The sequence below is a fragment of the Ranitomeya variabilis genome, chromosome 2, assembly GCF_051348905.1.
Source record: "Ranitomeya variabilis isolate aRanVar5 chromosome 2, aRanVar5.hap1, whole genome shotgun sequence".
Lineage (NCBI taxonomy): Eukaryota > Metazoa > Chordata > Amphibia > Anura > Dendrobatidae > Ranitomeya > Ranitomeya variabilis.
This window is the reverse complement of record NC_135233.1, coordinates 426,974,741-426,995,909: the sequence shown is the minus strand read 5'-3', so window position 1 is coordinate 426,995,909 and position 21,169 is coordinate 426,974,741. Positions and strand designations below refer to the sequence as shown.

Sequence of the window (21,169 nt, the reverse complement as noted above, 5' to 3'; positions counted from 1 at the left end):
CTCCCTGCTGAGCACCACGGGATAGTCCTCACAACTGTTGTGTCTGTTTCTGATGTTCTTTCTCACAACTCTCGTATCTGTTCTGATGTTCTTCTCCGTCCCCCAGATGATATGGCTAGGACGCACCCGTATGACGGGTAGACCTGGAGTTCTTCCGGGACCCTAGAGTCGCCCCCTCTCCCACAATTGCCTCCTATGTCTGCTTAGGTGATTTAGGTGAGACAGCCAACCTAAAGTCAACTGCCCTGCCGCTGTTTGAAGTACTGCTTGGAGCCCAATACTTCCTCGGCGTTCCGGCCACCGGCTACGCGCCTCAGTAGGATGTTGCCACGATCTTAAGGCACGACTCCTACTGGTTCTATTCTCCTTTGTGCTGTGATCTCGTTTCTCACTTCTCCACAATAAACCTCACTTCTTATCCTTTCTTAAGATACCGCCGCAATCAGGTGCAGGCGCGGTTCCGTAACGATCTGTCCTTTTCGCTAGGCCTCTGTCAGGGTCCCACCCCTGACAGGGACCCCCCTGAATCTTCCCCTGCAACACCCTCTGCCACAGGATGTTGCCTGGATCAAACCCAGTCAGCTTCTCTTTGTATTATGTGCGTAAAATCCACAGGTTGACAAAACTTTATTGATACAGTCATGTGCGGATTACATGTGTTTTTTTAAATACCAGGAAGGATCAACAGCAAAGCAGCTATGTTTAAAATATAACATACCAAAAAGAGTCAAAAAGCTCAGTGTCAAAAATGTGATAAAAATGCAAGTAACCAAGTTTACCTAATAAGTTTAGAAATGTAACAGAAAATCTGCAACATCAAAAACTCACCATATTCTCATTGTGGGAAATTTGCTGAGTTTTCAGCGCAGAAGCTGAGCACAGCCTCCATAGGGGAATAGTTTTGGTCCTTATTTGTCCATTTGTGAACCTTTCAACATTTTTAAATAGGAAACAGTTGCACCCCCACAGGATACAAAGTAACTGTTGTAAGATCCCCATAATGGATTTCTTCATATGTGCTTGTTCTCGATGACACAGATCCTTCCATAAAACCTCTAGCCTCTATTAACCTCTTGCATTGGGCTAGGGGCATCAGTGACAATGAGTAGTCTGAGGAGGCCATTTCTCAAAATTAGCTGGAATTTTTGTTAAGGTTTTCCAGTTTAGCCACTAAATTCAGCAGCGTTGCAGAAAATGACAAACTGCTCTACTTTTCAAGTTCACTTGGAGGATCACATTGGTTGAATACACATGTCAGTGGGGAATTGTAGAAGATATCCATATGTCAGTGGGGAATTGTAGAAGATATCCGTATGTCAGTGGGGAATTGGAGAAGATATCCATATGTCAGTGGGGAATTGGAGAAGATATCCGTATGTCAGTGGGGAATTGGAGAAGATATCCATGTCAGTGGGGAATTGGAGAAGATATCCATATGTCAGTGGGGAATTGGAGAAGATATCCGTATGTCAGTGGGGAATTGGAGAAGATATCCATATGTCAGTGGGGAATTGGAGAAGATATCCATATGTCAGTGGGGAATTGGAGAAGATATCCATATGTCAGTGGGGAATTGGAGAAGATATCAGTATATCAGTGGGGAATTGGAGAAGATATCAGTATATCAGTGGGGAATTGGAGAAGATATCAGTATGTCAGTGGGAAATTGGAGAAGATATCCGTATGTCAGTGGGGAATTGGAGAAGATATCCATATATCAGTGGGGGATTGGAGAAGATATCCGTATGTCAGTGGGAAATTGGAGAAGATATCCATATGTCATTGGGAAATTGGAGAAGATATCCATATGTCAGTGGGGAATTGGAGAAGATATCCGTATGTCAGTGGGAAATTGGAGAAGATATCCATATGTCATTGGGAAATTGGAGAAGATATCCATATGTCAGTGGGGAATTGGAGAAGATATCCGTATGTCAGTGGGGAATTGGAGAAGATGTCCGTATGTCAGTGGGGAATTGGAGAAGATATCAGTATATCAGTGGGGAATTGGAGAAGATATCAGTATGTCAGTGGGAAATTGGAGAAGATATCCGTATGTCAGAGGGAAATTGGAGAAGATATCCATATATCAGTGGGGAATTGGAGAAGATATCCGTATGTCAGTGGGAAATTGGAGAAGATATCCATATGTCATTGGGAAATTGGAGAAGATATCCATATGTCAGTGGGAAATTGGAGAAAATATCCATATGTCAGTGGGAAATTGGAGAAGATATCCATATATCAGTGGGGAATTGGAGAAGATATCCGTATGTCAGTGGGGAATTGGAGAAGATATCCATATGTCAGTGGGGAATTGTAGAAGATATCCATATGTCAGTGGGGAATTGGAGAAGATGTCCGTATGTCAGTGGGGAATTGGAGAAGATATCCATATGTCAGTGGGGAATTGGAGAAGATATCCATATGTCAGTGGGGAATTGTAGAAGATATCCGTATGTCAGTGGGGAATTGGAGAAGATATCCATATGTCAGTGGGGAATTGTAGAAGATATCCATATGTCAGTGGGGAATTGGAGAAGATATCCATATGTCAGTGGGGAATTGGAGAAGATGTCCGTATGTCAGTGGGGAATTGGAGAAGATATCAGTGTATCAGTGGGGAATTGGAGAAGATATCAGTATGTCAGTGGGAAATTGGAGAAGATATCCGTATGTCAGAGGGAAATTGGAGAAGATATCCATATATCAGTGGGGAATTGGAGAAGATATCCATATATGTCAGTGGGGAATTGTAGAAGATATCCATATGTCAGTGGGGAATTGTAGAAGATGTCCGTATGTCAGTGGGAAATTGTAGAAGATATCTGAATGTCAGTGGGGAATTGGAGATGATCAATGGAAGCCTCAGATTTTAAGTTTCATAACACAGACTGAAATAAAACAGTCATGTAAAGGTGACGGTTCCACAGATGCAACAAATTTTTTAAGCAAAGACCTGTGAAAAACATTATGGATATTGAGAGTCGGCAGAAGCTTGAGATGAAAAGCTACCGGGTTGATTACGGCGACCAACTTATAAGGACTAGTGATGAGCAAATCTACTCGTCACTCGAGATTTCTCGAGCACGCTCGGGGGTCCTCCGAGTATTTTTTAGTGCTTGGAAATTTAGTTTTTCTTGCCGCAGCTGAAGGATTTACATCTGTTAGCCAGCATAAGTACATGTGGGGGTTGCCTGGTTGCTAGAGAACCCCCACATGTACTTATGCTGGCTAACAGATGTAAATCATTTAGCTGAGGCAAGAAAAACTAAATCTCCGAGCACTAAAAAAAACTCGGAGGACACCCGACCGTGCTCGAGAAATCTCGAGTAACGAGTATATTCGCTCATCACTAATAAGGACCAATAAACCTCGGACATAATTTCCAAGAAGGAACCTTTAGTTTAATATAGTGATAAAATATAGACAGATTAAGTCACAGAGAAGTGAATGCAGGGAAGTTTATAGTTCCTCCCATTAGTAAGGAGAAGTTTGAGTAAATGTCAGCTGTGAATTTGCTACCCAAAATTACTATGCTAAAACTGTGTCATTACCAGGATAGGCTGACAAATTCTGAGATCCTAAACAGATATGGCCGCACTTTCTATAGTTATTTTTTGCAACAATGGCCAAAATGACAAAACTGAAAAATTCCAATATGTCAAAGGCCGGGATCACACATACGCGAGATACGGCCGAGTCTCGCAGGTGAAAACCCAGCTCTGGCGCCGGCACTCCGGAGCGGAGCGTGCAGCTGCACAGCAATACATGGAGCTGCACGATCCGCTCCAGAGCTGGGTTTTCACCTGCGAGACTCGGCCGTATCTCGCGTATGTGTGATCCCGGCCTAAACAAAATAAATCTTAGACATTGATGACAGGTAACATAGCTGAGATCTGTGCCATCAGCTGAAATATGTAGGAAATCCAGAAGTAAGTGTTCAATTTCCCTGCAGCACCCCCCTCAGGGGATAAATAGCATTACCGAAGCAAATAGCATCACTGCATGTCTGTAAAGGCATCTTTAGACGAGCATTAATTAATTCCACGCGTTGTTCATACTCTATTCTGGTCAACAATAGCATATGCTGCACTAGCACATAGGCTACAATTGGTCTGTTTGCTGTCCGTCTGCAGTCTGGTGTGTGCACAGACCAAAAATACGTTTGAGCATATGTAAGCCTTGGTTGGGATCATCAGACGGGCATATGAAATGTTGGCCAAGGCAGACAGGAGCATACACTAGATTTTTTTCCATGCAGACCACCGTCCGTAGAGAGAAACTCTCATGCACTAGCACTTACACACTGCTTAGTGAGCTGTGCATGTGTGGTCCGTCACTTACAGCGCTGTACGACGGATAGCAAAATGGTGAAGCGGTAACAGGTGTAGGGTGGCATTACAGAACGGTGGGACGTGTCACAATACTGCAATGTCCTCCTAGGGGATCCCAAACAAAATCCCAACATAAATTTATGCTAAAATAAAGTGAATATGGTGCAAATATTTATAGCAATAAGATGAATACAAAAGAATTCTCAGTTGCGGAAAATCACATCATTATCAAGGATCGTAAAGCAGCTGAATGTCAGGAAATCTGGTCTCATAGTAGTTGAAATCCCTCCGTCATGCAATGGAGCTGGGCCATGGGCTCACTATCCTTCCCCTTCCTTAGCCCTCACAATGCGCCTCATAGTTTTCCTAGCCAGTGTGAGTGACATCCCCAATGCGTCTGCGCCGTCCTCTGCTATGGCCGTCTACCAAATCTGAAAATGACAAAAATGTCCCGTCAGACAATTACATTTTTAACATTCTCATTTACATGCGGCATAGAAAATTTGCAGCTTTTCCCGCTGTGGCTTTTGGTACGTCACTTCCGCTGTGGGGCGATTGTGTTTTTGTTCATTTTTTTTATGGTAAGAAAAAGAAACTGCAGTCAGATGTTTGCCGAGAATGAAAGAAACTATAAAACGCCAGAGACCCCTGCATTTACATTCGGGCAGCGTTTATTTTTGTACAAAACTGCAGAATTTTTTTCTCTGCAATTTTGGGGTGTTTTTTTTTTCTACAATAGAACTCTATTTTTAATTGTTAAAAAAAATACAGGCGATGATTTGACTTTTTTGTTGCTTTTTAGCATTAAAACCAAAGCACAATTACTAAAATAAACTTCGGGACAATTAAATTTTTTTATTGTCTTGTGGTATTTGTTGTGTTTTTTTGCATCAAATTCTTCAAGATGGTGCCATCTGAAAAAAATAATTTTTTAGTGGAAAACCTGGAAAGCAAAAATACTGCTCAGAGCAAGAATGAAAAACAGGCTAAAAAGCACCTAAATCTAAACATGAAAGCAGGCATAAATGCAATAATGAATGAGCTTTTTTTTTTTTTTACATGCAAATTTTTCTACCTTAATTTTGGAAAAGATTATATTGAAATCAATTGGAAAAACTGGCCGGAGAGCACATGGTGTTATTTTTCATGAATATTCTCGAGACATTTCTGCTTCAAAGTTGGAATGGATTTAAGCAGAAAAAAAAAATCTCATCTACAAAAAAAAAACCACACACAAAAAAAAGACTCTTTTTTTCCCAGCCAGAAAAATCAACAACTTAAAACTTTGTGAACCCAGCGAGACACTGTTAGGGTTGGCTGATTGCACTAAATAAATATAATAATAAAGTGCAATCGCAAGCCGAGGCCACCGTGCAGAGATGTTAAACTGCTGCTAGTGTGAGCAAGGACCTAACACACAGCGAGCAAATGCTTGCACACACTGAGTTAAACGCCACTCAGTGTGAACGGGAAGCTGAATTTCAAGCTCTTACTCCACAGAGAGGAACAGTACTAAAGTGTACTAAGTGCTATGCCCTGTTAATCATCTCAAGACAAGCACATGGAATGTGTTGGCGTTATATAAATAAAATTATTATTATTATTATTATTATGGACTGAACACGCACTGCAACTGAATTGTGTCACTTGCCCACAGGATCAAAACAAATGCTCTGCAACTGAGGTGTGTCATTCGCACACAGAAATGAAAAACAGATGCTCTGCAACTGAGCTGAGTCAATTGCACACAGATACAAAACAAATGCTCAGCATCTGTGCTGTGTCATTCGCACACAGAAACGAAACAGATGCTCAGCAACTGAGCCGTGTCATTCGCACACAAACAAAACAGATGCTCAGCAACTGAGTTGTGTCATTCGCACACAGAAATTAAACAGATGCTCAGCAACGGAGCTGTGTCATTCGCACAGAGAAACAAAACAGATGCTCTGCAACTGAGCTGAGTCATTCACACTCAGAAACAAAACAGATGCTCAGCAACTGAGCTGTGTCACTCGCACACAAAAATGAAACATGCTCAGCAACTGAGCTGTGTCATTCGCACAGAGAAACAAAACAAATGCTCTGCATCTGAGCTGTCATTCGCACACAGAAACGAAACAGATGATGGACATAATACCCTGACTAGGGTTGTGCTTGCTCTGAGACTCTACTGTGCTAACCGCACACATGTAGGTAACAGATGCTAAGCCAAACGGTTAACTGACCCCACTGATGCTAGTTGCCTGGGTGTACAGTCCCAAGATTAGACAGACACACAACACATGCAGAAAGAGTGGCCACGTCTCACTCACATAGCCACACATAAAGGATACTAACACATCGGCGTGCACCTCAGAGAGCCTTTTATACACTAGGCTCATGTCCAGTCGGACAGGAACTTGCCTGTGGACCAATCCGGCACTGTCACATCCCCAGAGCAGCTGACGTCCGACCACCAATGAGAAGACCCCCACCTCACAGACATGCTCAGTATGGTGATTTCTGGACTTAGGCTCCAGAGCACAAGACTGCACCGATGCAACACTGGTTACTATAGGTTTGGCTGGAGAGCAAGCAGTAACCAAGCACATACCAGGAGCCTGAGCAAGACGCTGGGAATGACGTCTATGCTGATCGGTCGAAGCTGAATGGAAGACCGCAGAGGCAGATAAGGCTTGGGATCTCTCCCGTACAGTGGGAGAACCCTGACGCCTAACAGACACTTAGGCTATGTGCACGCGTTGCGGATTCATGTGCGAATTTTTTTGTGAAGAATCTGAAAAATCTGCAGGTAAAACGCCCTGTGTTTAACCGCGGTTTTTGTGTGGTTTTCACATGCAGATTCCAATTATGGAGCAGGTGTAAAACGCTGCGGAATCAGCAAAAAGAATTGACATGCTGCGGAAGATACAGCGTTTCCATGCGGTATTTTCTGCAGCATGTGCACTGCGGATTTGGTTTTCCATACGTTTACATGGTACTGTACAATGCATGGAAAACTGCTGCGAATCCGCAGCATCGAATCCACAATCCACATCCAAGAAAATTCGTCTGATTGTTTGTGATCAGAGAGTGATTCGATTTTCTTGGAGGTGGAGAGAAAAAAAAGTTTCTCCACCTTCTCCAATAGGAAAATCAGACTTGATCACACTTGGGTCCAATTTTTTCCATGGACCCATAAAGTTGAATGTGCCATCCAATTATCAAAGGCAAATTGTGCACACTGCGATTTTTTTTCCTTGGACTGCTCGATCACATGCATAGCCCCATAGGATAACATTAGTACGAGTGCTATCCATCAAAACCATAGATAGCATTCGTCTGAGTTATACGGTCGTCTGCACATGTTGCTGTACATTTTGCTTTTTTTGCACTTGTTTCCCTGGTCACACTGCTCCTTCCTCCCATCACACACGTTGCTGTACATTTTCCTTTTTTTGCACTTGTTTCCCTGGTCACACTGCTCCTTCATCCCATTACACATGTTGCTGTACATTTTCCTTTTTTTGCACTTGTTTCCCTGGTCACTCTGCTCCTTCCTCCCATCACACATGTTGCTGTATTTTTCCTTTTTTTGCACTTGTTTCCCTGGTCACACTGCTCCTTCCTCCCATCACACATGTTGCTGTACATTTTCCTTTTTTGCACTTATTTCCCTGGTCACTCTGCTCCTTCCTCCCATCACACATGTTGCTGTACATTTTCCTTTTTTTGCACTTGTTTCCCTGGTCACTCTGCTCCTTCCTCCCATCACACATGTTGCTGTACTTTTCCTTTTTTTGCACTTGTTTCCCTGGTCACACTGCTCCTTCCTCCCATCACACATGTTGCTGTACTTTTCCTTTATTTTGCACTTGTTTCCCTGGTCACACTGCTCCATCCTCCCATCACACATGTTGCTGCACATTTTCCTTTTTTTTGCACTTGTTTCCCTGGTCACTCTGCTCCTTCCTCCCATCACACATGTTGCTGTATTTTTCCTTTTTTTGCACTTGTTTCCCTGGTCACACTGCTCCTTCCTCCCATCACACATGTTGCTGCACATTTTCCTTTTTTTTGCACTTGTTTCCCTGGTCACTCTGCTCCTTCCTCCCATCACACATGTTGCTGTATTTTTCCTTTTTTTGCACTTGTTTCCCTGGTCACTCTGCTCCTTCCTCCCATCACACATGTTGCTGTATTTTTCCTTTTTTTGCACTTGTTTCCTTGGTCACACTGCTCCTTCCTCCCATCACACATGTTGCTGCACATTTTCCTTTTTTGCACTTGTTTCCCTGGTCACACTGCTCCTTCCTCCCATCACACATGTTGCTGCACATTTTCCTTTTTTGCACTTGTTTCCCTGGTCACACTGCTCCTTCCTCCCATCACACATGTTGCTGTACTTTTCCTTTATTTTGCACTTGTTTCCCTGGTCACACTGCTCCTTCCTGCCATCACACATGTTGCTGCACATTTTCCTTTTTTTTGCACTTGTTTCCCTGGTCACTCTGCTCCTTCCTCCCATCACACATGTTGCTGTATTTTTCCTTTTTTTGCACTTGTTTCCCTGGTCACACTGCTCCTTCCTCCCATCACACATGTTGCTGCACATTTTCCTTTTTTTTGCACTTGTTTCCCTGGTCACTCTGCTCCTTCCTCCCATCACACATGTTGCTGTATTTTTCCTTTTTTTGCACTTGTTTCCCTGGTCACTCTGCTCCTTCCTCCCATCACACATGTTGCTGTATTTTTCCTTTTTTTGCACTTGTTTCCCTGGTCACTCTGCTCCTTCCTCCCATCACACATGTTGCTGCACATTTTCCTTTTTTGCACTTGTTTCCCTGGTCACACTGCTCCTTCCTCCCATCACACATGTTGCTGTACTTTTCCTTTATTTTGCACTTGTTTCCCTGGTCACACTGCTCCTTCCTCCCATCACACATGTTGCTGCACATTTTCCTTTTTTTGCACTTGTTTCCCTGGTCACTCTGCTCCTTCCTCCCATCACACATGTTGCTGTATTTTTCCTTTTTTTGCACTTGTTTCCCTGGTCACACTGCTCCTTCCTCCCATCACACATGTTGCTGCACATTTTCCTTTTTTTGCACTTGTTTCCCTGGTCACTCTGCTCCTTCCTCCCATCACACATGTTGCTGTATTTTTCCTTTTTTTGCACTTGTTTCCCTGGTCACTCTGCTCCTTCTTCCCATCACACATGTTGCTGTATTTTTCCTTTTTTTGCACTTGTTTCCCTGGTCACACTGCTCCTTCCTCCCATCACACATGTTGCTGTATTTTTCCTTTTTTTGCACTTGTTTCCCTGGTCACACTGCTCCTTCCTCCCATCACACATGTTGCTGCACATTTTCCTTTTTTTTGCACTTGTTTCCCTGGTCACTCTGCTCCTTCCTCCCATCACACATGTTGCTGTATTTTTCCTTTTTTTGCACTTGTTTCCCTGGTCACACTGCTCCTTCCTCCCATCACACATGTTGCTGCACATTTTCCTTTTTTTGCACTTGTTTCCCTGGTCACTCTGCTCCTTCCTCCCATCACACATGTTGCTGTATTTTTCCTTATTTTGCACTTGTTTCCCTGGTCACTCTGCTCCTTCCTCCCATCACACATGTTGCTGTATTTTTCCTTTTTTTGCACTTGTTTCCCTGGTCACTCTGCTCCTTCCTCCCATCACACATGTTGCTGTATTTTTCCTTTTTTTGCACTTGTTTCCCTGGTCACTCTGCTCCTTCCTCCCATCACACATGTTGCTGTATTTTTCCTTTTTTTGCACTTGTTTCCCTGGTCACTCTGCTCCTTCCTCCCATCACACATGTTGCTGTATTTTTCCTTTTTTTGCACTTGTTTCCCTGGTCACTCTGCTCCTTCCTCCCATCACACATGTTGCTGTATTTTTCCTTTTTTTGCACTTGTTTCCCTGGTCACTCTGCTCCTTCCTCCCATCACACATGTTGCTGTATTTTTCCTTTTTTTGCACTTGTTTCCCTGGTCACTCTGCTCCTTCCTCCCATCACACATGTTGCTGTATTTTTCCTTTTTTTGCACTTGTTTCCCTGGTCACACTGCTCCTTCCTCCCATCACACATGTTGCTGTACTTTTCCTTTTTTTGCACTTGTTTCCCTGGTCACACTGCTCCTTCCTCCCATCACACATGTTGCTGCACATTTTCCTTTTTTTGCACTTGTTTCCCTGGTCACTCTGCTCCTTCCTCCCATCACACATGTTGCTGTATTTTTCCTTTTTTTGCACTTGTTTCCCTGGTCACTCTGCTCCTTCCTCCCATCACACATGTTGCTGTATTTTTCCTTTTTTTGCACTTGTTTCCCTGGTCACACTGCTCCTTCCTCCCATCACACATGTTGCTGTACTTTTCCTTTTTTTGCACTTGTTTCCCTGGTCACACTGCTCCTTCCTCCCATCACACATGTTGCTGCACATTTTCCTTTTTTTGCACTTGTTTCCCTGGTCACTCTGCTCCTTCCTCCCATCACACATGTTGCTGTATTTTTCCTTTTTTTGCACTTGTTTCCCTGGTCACACTGCTCCTTCCTCCCATCACACATGTTGCTGTATTTTTCCTTTTTTTGCACTTGTTTCCCTGGTCACTCTGCTCCTTCCTCCCATCACACATGTTGCTGTATTTTTCCTTTTTTTGCACTTGTTTCCCTGGTCACACTGCTCCTTCCTCCCATCACACATGTTGCTGTATTTTTCCTTTTTTTGCACTTGTTTCCCTGGTCACACTGCTCCTTCCTCCCATCACACATGTTGCTGTATTTTTCCTTTTTTTGCACTTGTTTCCCTGGTCACACTGCTCCTTCCTCCCATCACACATGTTGCTGTATTTTTCCTTTTTTTGCACTTGTTTCCCTGGTCACTCTGCTCCTTCCTCCTATTACACATGTTGCTGCACATTTTCCTTTTTTTGCACTTGTTTCCCTGGTCACTCTGCTCCTTCCTCCCAGCACACATGTTGCTGTATTTTTCCTTTTTTTGCACTTGTTTCCCTGGTCACTCTGCTCCTTCCTCCTATTACACATGTTGCTGCACATTTTCCTTTTTTGCACTTGTTTCCCTGGTCACACTGCTCCTTCCTCCCATCACACATGTTGCTGCACATTTTCCTTTTTTTGCACTTGTTTCCCTGGTCACTCTGCTCCTTCCTCCCATCACACATGTTGCTGTATTTTTCCTTTTTTTGCACTTGTTTCCCTGGTCACACTGCTCCTTCCTCCCATCACACATGTTGCTGTATTTTTCCTTTTTTTGCACTTGTTTCCCTGGTCACTCTGCTCCTTCCTCCCATCACACATGTTGCTGTATTTTTCCTTTTTTTGCACTTGTTTCCCTGGTCACACTGCTCCTTCCTCCCATCACACATGTTGCTGTATTTTTCCTTTTTTTGCACTTGTTTCCCTGGTCACACTGCTCCTTCCTCCCATCACACATGTTGCTGTATTTTTCCTTTTTTTGCACTTGTTTCCCTGGTCACTCTGCTCCTTCCTCCTATTACACATGTTGCTGCACATTTTCCTTTTTTTGCACTTGTTTCCCTGGTCACTCTGCTCCTTCCTCCCATCACACATGTTGCTGCACATTTTCCTTTTTTGCACTTGTTTCCCTGGTCACACTGCTCCTTCCTCCCATCACACATGTTGCTGTACTTTTCCTTTATTTTGCACTTGTTTCCCTGGTCACACTGCTCCTTCCTCCCATCACACATGTTGCTGCACATTTTCCTTTTTTTTGCACTTGTTTCCCCGGTCACTCTGCTCCTTCCTCCCATCACACATGTTGCTGTATTTTTCCTTTTTTTGCACTTGTTTCCCTGGTCACTCTGCTCCTTCCTCCCATCACACATGTTGCTGTATTTTTCCTTTTTTTGCACTTGTTTCCCTGGTCACTCTGCTCCTTCCTCCCATCACACATGTTGCTGTATTTTTCCTTTTTTTGCACTTGTTTCCCTGGTCACACTGCTCCTTCCTCCCATCACACATGTTGCTGCACATTTTCCTTTTTTTTGCACTTGTTTCCCTGGTCACTCTGCTCCTTCCTCCCATCACACATGTTGCTGTATTTTTCCTTTTTTTGCACTTGTTTCCCTGGTCACTCTGCTCCTTCCTCCCATCACACATGTTGCTGTACTTTTCCTTTTTTTGCACTTGTTTCCCTGGTCACACTGCTCCTTCCTCCCATCACACATGTTGCTGTACTTTTCCTTTATTTTGCACTTGTTTCCCTGGTCACACTGCTCCTTCCTCCCATCACACATGTTGCTGCACATTTTCCCTTTTTTTGCACTTGTTTCCCTGGTCACTCTGCTCCTTCCTCCCATCACACATGTTGCTGTATTTTTCCTTTTTTTGCACTTGTTTCCCTGGTCACACTGCTCCTTCCTCCCATCACACATGTTGCTGCACATTTTCCTTTTTTTTGCACTTGTTTCCCTGGTCACTCTGCTCCTTCCTCCCATCACACATGTTGCTGTATTTTTCCTTTTTTTGCACTTGTTTCCCTGGTCACTCTGCTCCTTCCTCCCATCACACATGTTGCTGTATTTTTCCTTTTTTTGCACTTGTTTCCTTGGTCACACTGCTCCTTCCTCCCATCACACATGTTGCTGCACATTTTCCTTTTTTGCACTTGTTTCCCTGGTCACACTGCTCCTTCCTCCCATCACACATGTTGCTGCACATTTTCCTTTTTTGCACTTGTTTCCCTGGTCACACTGCTCCTTCCTCCCATCACACATGTTGCTGTACTTTTCCTTTATTTTGCACTTGTTTCCCTGGTCACACTGCTCCTTCCTGCCATCACACATGTTGCTGCACATTTTCCTTTTTTTTGCACTTGTTTCCCTGGTCACTCTGCTCCTTCCTCCCATCACACATGTTGCTGTATTTTTCCTTTTTTTGCACTTGTTTCCCTGGTCACACTGCTCCTTCCTCCCATCACACATGTTGCTGCACATTTTCCTTTTTTTTGCACTTGTTTCCCTGGTCACTCTGCTCCTTCCTCCCATCACACATGTTGCTGTATTTTTCCTTTTTTTGCACTTGTTTCCCTGGTCACTCTGCTCCTTCCTCCCATCACACATGTTGCTGTATTTTTCCTTTTTTTGCACTTGTTTCCCTGGTCACTCTGCTCCTTCCTCCCATCACACATGTTGCTGCACATTTTCCTTTTTTGCACTTGTTTCCCTGGTCACACTGCTCCTTCCTCCCATCACACATGTTGCTGTACTTTTCCTTTATTTTGCACTTGTTTCCCTGGTCACACTGCTCCTTCCTCCCATCACACATGTTGCTGCACATTTTCCTTTTTTTGCACTTGTTTCCCTGGTCACTCTGCTCCTTCCTCCCATCACACATGTTGCTGTATTTTTCCTTTTTTTGCACTTGTTTCCCTGGTCACACTGCTCCTTCCTCCCATCACACATGTTGCTGCACATTTTCCTTTTTTTGCACTTGTTTCCCTGGTCACTCTGCTCCTTCCTCCCATCACACATGTTGCTGTATTTTTCCTTTTTTTGCACTTGTTTCCCTGGTCACTCTGCTCCTTCTTCCCATCACACATGTTGCTGTATTTTTCCTTTTTTTGCACTTGTTTCCCTGGTCACACTGCTCCTTCCTCCCATCACACATGTTGCTGTATTTTTCCTTTTTTTGCACTTGTTTCCCTGGTCACACTGCTCCTTCCTCCCATCACACATGTTGCTGCACATTTTCCTTTTTTTTGCACTTGTTTCCCTGGTCACTCTGCTCCTTCCTCCCATCACACATGTTGCTGTATTTTTCCTTTTTTTGCACTTGTTTCCCTGGTCACACTGCTCCTTCCTCCCATCACACATGTTGCTGCACATTTTCCTTTTTTTGCACTTGTTTCCCTGGTCACTCTGCTCCTTCCTCCCATCACACATGTTGCTGTATTTTTCCTTATTTTGCACTTGTTTCCCTGGTCACTCTGCTCCTTCCTCCCATCACACATGTTGCTGTATTTTTCCTTTTTTTGCACTTGTTTCCCTGGTCACTCTGCTCCTTCCTCCCATCACACATGTTGCTGTATTTTTCCTTTTTTTGCACTTGTTTCCCTGGTCACTCTGCTCCTTCCTCCCATCACACATGTTGCTGTATTTTTCCTTTTTTTGCACTTGTTTCCCTGGTCACTCTGCTCCTTCCTCCCATCACACATGTTGCTGTATTTTTCCTTATTTTGCACTTGTTTCCCTGGTCACTCTGCTCCTTCCTCCCATCACACATGTTGCTGCACATTTTCCTTTTTTGCACTTGTTTCCCTGGTCACACTGCTCCTTCCTCCCATCACACATGTTGCTGCACATTTTCCTTTTTTGCACTTGTTTCCCTGGTCACACTGCTCCTTCCTCCCATCACACATGTTGCTGTACTTTTCCTTTATTTTGCACTTGTTTCCCTGGTCACACTGCTCCTTCCTGCCATCACACATGTTGCTGCACATTTTCCTTTTTTTTGCACTTGTTTCCCTGGTCACTCTGCTCCTTCCTCCCATCACACATGTTGCTGTATTTTTCCTTTTTTTGCACTTGTTTCCCTGGTCACACTGCTCCTTCCTCCCATCACACATGTTGCTGCACATTTTCCTTTTTTTTGCACTTGTTTCCCTGGTCACTCTGCTCCTTCCTCCCATCACACATGTTGCTGTATTTTTCCTTTTTTTGCACTTGTTTCCCTGGTCACTCTGCTCCTTCCTCCCATCACACATGTTGCTGTATTTTTCCTTTTTTTGCACTTGTTTCCCTGGTCACTCTGCTCCTTCCTCCCATCACACATGTTGCTGCACATTTTCCTTTTTTGCACTTGTTTCCCTGGTCACACTGCTCCTTCCTCCCATCACACATGTTGCTGTACTTTTCCTTTATTTTGCACTTGTTTCCCTGGTCACACTGCTCCTTCCTCCCATCACACATGTTGCTGCACATTTTCCTTTTTTTGCACTTGTTTCCCTGGTCACTCTGCTCCTTCCTCCCATCACACATGTTGCTGTATTTTTCCTTTTTTTGCACTTGTTTCCCTGGTCACACTGCTCCTTCCTCCCATCACACATGTTGCTGCACATTTTCCTTTTTTTGCACTTGTTTCCCTGGTCACTCTGCTCCTTCCTCCCATCACACATGTTGCTGTATTTTTCCTTTTTTTGCACTTGTTTCCCTGGTCACTCTGCTCCTTCTTCCCATCACACATGTTGCTGTATTTTTCCTTTTTTTGCACTTGTTTCCCTGGTCACACTGCTCCTTCCTCCCATCACACATGTTGCTGTATTTTTCCTTTTTTTGCACTTGTTTCCCTGGTCACACTGCTCCTTCCTCCCATCACACATGTTGCTGCACATTTTCCTTTTTTTTGCACTTGTTTCCCTGGTCACTCTGCTCCTTCCTCCCATCACACATGTTGCTGTATTTTTCCTTTTTTTGCACTTGTTTCCCTGGTCACACTGCTCCTTCCTCCCATCACACATGTTGCTGCACATTTTCCTTTTTTTGCACTTGTTTCCCTGGTCACTCTGCTCCTTCCTCCCATCACACATGTTGCTGTATTTTTCCTTATTTTGCACTTGTTTCCCTGGTCACTCTGCTCCTTCCTCCCATCACACATGTTGCTGTATTTTTCCTTTTTTTGCACTTGTTTCCCTGGTCACTCTGCTCCTTCCTCCCATCACACATGTTGCTGTATTTTTCCTTTTTTTGCACTTGTTTCCCTGGTCACTCTGCTCCTTCCTCCCATCACACATGTTGCTGTATTTTTCCTTTTTTTGCACTTGTTTCCCTGGTCACTCTGCTCCTTCCTCCCATCACACATGTTGCTGTATTTTATCTTTTTTTGCACTTGTTTCCCTGGTCACTCTGCTCCTTCCTCCCATCACACATGTTGCTGTATTTTTCCTTTTTTTGCACTTGTTTCCCTGGTCACTCTGCTCCTTCCTCCCATCACACATGTTGCTGTATTTTTCCTTTTTTTGCACTTGTTTCCCTGGTCACTCTGCTCCTTCCTCCCATCACACATGTTGCTGTATTTTTCCTTTTTTTGCACTTGTTTCCCTGGTCACACTGCTCCTTCCTCCCATCACACATGTTGCTGCACATTTTCCTTTTTTTGCACTTGTTTCCCTGGTCACTCTGCTCCTTCCTCCCATCACACATGTTGCTGTATTTTTCCTTTTTTTGCACTTGTTTCCCTGGTCACTCTGCTCCTTCTTCCCATCACACATGTTGCTGTATTTTTCCTTTTTTTGCACTTGTTTCCCTGGTCACACTGCTCCTTCCTCCCATCACACATGTTGCTGTATTTTTCCTTTTTTTGCACTTGTTTCCCTGGTCACACTGCTCCTTCCTCCCATCACACATGTTGCTGCACATTTTCCTTTTTTTTGCACTTGTTTCCCTGGTCACTCTGCTCCTTCCTCCCATCACACATGTTGCTGTATTTTTCCTTTTTTTGCACTTGTTTCCCTGGTCACACTGCTCCTTCCTCCCATCACACATGTTGCTGCACATTTTCCTTTTTTTGCACTTGTTTCCCTGGTCACTCTGCTCCTTCCTCCCATCACACATGTTGCTGTATTTTTCCTTATTTTGCACTTGTTTCCCTGGTCACTCTGCTCCTTCCTCCCATCACACATGTTGCTGTATTTTTCCTTTTTTTGCACTTGTTTCCCTGGTCACTCTGCTCCTTCCTCCCATCACACATGTTGCTGTATTTTTCCTTTTTTTGCACTTGTTTCCCTGGTCACTCTGCTCCTTCCTCCCATCACACATGTTGCTGTATTTTTCCTTTTTTTGCACTTGTTTCCCTGGTCACTCTGCTCCTTCCTCCCATCACACATGTTGCTGTATTTTTCCTTTTTTTGCACTTGTTTCCCTGGTCACTCTGCTCCTTCCTCCCATCACACATGTTGCTGTATTTTTCCTTTTTTTGCACTTGTTTCCCTGGTCACTCTGCTCCTTCCTCCCATCACACATGTTGCTGTATTTTTCCTTTTTTTGCACTTGTTTCCCTGGTCACTCTGCTCCTTCCTCCCATCACACATGTTGCTGTATTTTTCCTTTTTTTGCACTTGTTTCCCTGGTCACTCTGCTCCTTCCTCCCATCACACATGTTGCTGTATTTTTCCTTTTTTTGCACTTGTTTCCCTGGTCACTCTGCTCCTTCCTCCCATCACACATGTTGCTGTATTTTTCCTTTTTTTGCACTTGTTTCCCTGGTCACTCTGCTCCTTCCTCCCATCACACATGTTGCTGTATTTTTCCTTTTTTTGCACTTGTTTCCCTGGTCACACTGCTCCTTCCTCCCATCACACATGTTGCTGTACTTTTCCTTTTTTTGCACTTGTTTCCCTGGTCACACTGCTCCTTCCTCCCATCACACATGTTGCTGCACATTTTCCTTTTTTTGCACTTGTTTCCCTGGTCACTCTGCTCCTTCCTCCCATCACACATGTTGCTGTATTTTTCCTTTTTTTGCACTTGTTTCCCTGGTCACTCTGCTCCTTCCTCCCATCACACATGTTGCTGTATTTTTCCTTTTTTTGCACTTGTTTCCCTGGTCACACTGCTCCTTCCTCCCAGCACACATGTTGCTGCCTGCTCCAGTGCAGTATCAGTCTGCACCAACAGGTGGCTCCCCAGGACCCTGTGCTGGGCCACCTCCGAGCAGGCAGCGGCGCAGACACCTAGGCGGGGGTCCTGAGAGGACACACTGCTCTGCAGACACTTCCTGGTGGGGAAGAGTCCTGTTGTTGTGAGCTGGGAAGTGACAGCCAGGAAGGAAGAGCTGAGAGCATTGTGCTGCTGCCCGGCACTGTGAGGCAGGCTGCTGTGCCAGCTACAGGTGAGGGTGTGCATGGCTGCCCCTGATACTTGTGAGGCACCACATTCTCTACCTGGGCATTGCTTGCTGCTACTTTGTCCACTGGATGTTCTAATGGGGCTTAGACTTGTGCAGTAAGGCATCCATTATAGTAATATGCTGCCTGTATTGTGCCTGGGCAGGTGGTGACAGCTACACTGTGTATACTAATGCAATCTCCTGCATGAAGTGCTGGTGGGCGTCTGTGTAGCAATTTTTGCTCTGCTGTTTGCAAAATACAGAGTGTAGACTTGTGCAACTCCCCACAGAGTCACTGTGTAAAGTTCTCTCTTTGGCCTGGTATAATTTAGCTTGTGTGCATATGTTTGCACACAGTAGTCATTAGGGGGTGCATATACTTGTTTTGCCCTGGGTATTATCAATATGGAGTACATATATATTGTTTACAGGTTATTGTCATGAGAGGGTGCATATACTTGTGCACAGGGTGTTATTAGGGGGTGCGTATATTTATTTTGCACTGTATATTGTCATGATGGATGCATGTACTTGATTATACTGCGATTAGGGGGTGCATATACTTGTTCTATGGTTAGGGGGTGCATACACTTGTCTTCCCAGGACATTTGCCATTAGGGGGTGCATACACTTGTTCTGTGGTTAGGGGGTGCATACACTTGTTCTGTGGTTAGGGGGTGCATACACTTGTTCTGTGGTTAGGGGGTGCATACGCTTGTTCTGTGGTTAGGGGGTGCATACGCTTGTTCTGTGGTTAGGGGGTGCATACGCTTGTTCTGTGGTTAGGGGGTGCATACACTTGTTCTGTGGTTAGGGGGTGCATACGCTTGTTCTGTGGTTAGGGGGTGCATACGCTTGTTCTGTGGTTAGGGGGTGCATACGCTTGTTCTGTGGTTAGGGGGTGCATACGCTTGTTCTGTGGTTAGGGGGTGCATACGCTTGTTCTGTGGTTAGGGGGTGCATACGCTTGTTCTGTGGTTAGGGGGTGCATACGCTTGTTCTGTGGTTAGGGGGTGCATACGCTTGTTCTGTGGTTAGGGGGTACACATACTTGTCCGCCTAGGACATTTGCCATTAGGGGGTGCAGTTCCCTCATTGTATAAAGTGCATGTATAGTGGATTGTCAGAGGCAGTAGAAGTTGTCAGGCTGCTCTATCCTATAGGCTTGAGCAATGCGTGGGTGTGTACACATGTGCCACATTTGAATACATTGACGGTAATGTTTGCATAGTCATTGCAATGCTTGCTGTCCTGTGTAGGAATCCTTGCTTCTTCATTAGTAGTATAGGCAGGAGAGTAGCATTCAGTCAATTACCTCGGGAGCATGACTTGAGGAAGCCCTGAGCTGCCTGGATTTTGGGGGTCCGGCTGGGATGGACGGGGAAGTGGAGTTTGCCAACACCAGCTCGGCAGCCTCCAGCGGCTCGGAGAGGACCCCTGAATCTGACAGAGCCGTCATCAGCCGGAGACACAGCGTCAAGACCTTCAGTGGGCTCCGCTTCTTCAGACGCAGGTGAGATGATAACTATTGATTGTCCGACCATGCTGACTGTCTCCATCTCCCATAGCAGTGTATGGAGCAGCAGGCCAGCGCTTTGCACTGATGTGGCAGCAGGTGACTGGGATCTAGGCAGGCGATGAATGTTTTCCGCTGAAATCCCCTTTCATGTATTTTTTCCGCACAGTGGCGCCCCACGGTGATTTTTGTAGAGTACACAGAACTGAGCCGGCATTGCACCTTCTTCATTTTTAGGACTGTTGGGATCCAATGATCATAAAGTGATGGAATATTGTAGCATTTTTATAAAAATAGGACTACCCCTTATACCTTTACAAGATCTCTGCTTGTTGTAAGTAAATGGAAACGTTGGAGGCTGGAAACCTTGTCTTGTTCGGAGAGTAATTAAGTGCTATCCAAATACTTCAGCAGCGCAGATCATGGTTTGCTACGTGGTATCAGTTATCTAACATAATAGTATTGAAGCAAACATGCCAGCCATATAGAAAAAGGATACATTTTTCCTCAATGGAGAAACATAACAAGCATGTATAAAGGACTAATAGAGACCAGCTGCCAGTAGCAATAACCCAGACTAAAGAAAAGAAAAAGCAGCCATATAGTCCTATAAAATATAAACTTTATTAAACAGTATTAAAACCACCAAATAGGAACACAATGGTACAAAATGGGGGAATAAACATGTGCTAAATGACCATAGCTGAATGGTAGGAACACCATGAAACCCTGCTATACCATACTAATCAGTCTCAATAAAGTGAATACCCATAGCTGTACAGATAAATAATGGACCAGTGCCACAGGGTTCGGGTCTGGTCATCTGCTTATCCTGCATTTACCTGGTATGTACTGAGGCCTGATGGCCGATACTATTTCCATCAAAGCGGTGGCAGTGGTCCATTATTTATCTGTACAGCTATGGGTATTCGCTTTATTGAGACTGATTAGTATGGTATAGCAGGGTTTCATGGTGTTCCTACCCGTCAGCTATGGTCATTTAGCACATGTTTATTCCCCCATTTTGTACCATTGTGTTCCTATTTGGTGGTTTTAATACTGTTTAATAAAGTTTATATTTTATGGGACTATATGGCTGCTTTTTCTTTTCTTTAGTCTTGGTTACATTGTATCAGTGCAGCAGAAATGTATTCTGGAGATTCACAGGGGATAGCCTCCAGATGTGTCAGGGCTGTAGCCATGCCTTGTTTCAATGCCAGCAAGAGGAAATTGGGGAAATAATTTCATGTTCTCCTCCCACATCTTAAAGGGGATTTCCAGGAACAATGAAAATTAGCCCAAAGGAAGTAAAAGGCATAAAATAGCAAAATATGCATTACTTAACTGAAAAATCCGCTGTGGCTCTAGGGCTGCTCCGTGCCGGTCTCACATGCCGTCTAATGGCCTCTGCAGCAGTCTCCACTATAGCAACACGGCAGAGAGGCGAAAAGCA

The 21,169-nt window shown here is 44.3% G+C and overlaps 1 protein-coding gene across 4 annotated transcripts in view; it reads left to right on the top strand.

Annotated features, from left to right (window-relative positions):
* DGKZ (diacylglycerol kinase zeta) overlaps window positions 1-21,169 on the top strand; it is a 173,074-nt gene that overhangs the window by 45,768 nt on the left and 106,137 nt on the right. For 2 of the 4 annotated variants that reach the window (XM_077286902.1, XM_077286901.1), the window contains exon 1: window positions 18,038-19,713. The exons of the other annotated variants lie outside the window; for them this stretch is intronic. In XM_077286902.1, coding sequence (XP_077143017.1) covers window positions 19,574-19,713 — 140 coding nt within the window. In that variant the 5' untranslated portion in view covers window positions 18,038-19,573. Of the gene's footprint in view, window positions 1-18,037; window positions 19,714-21,169 lie in introns of those variants that run through there. 4 annotated transcript variants of the gene reach the window in all.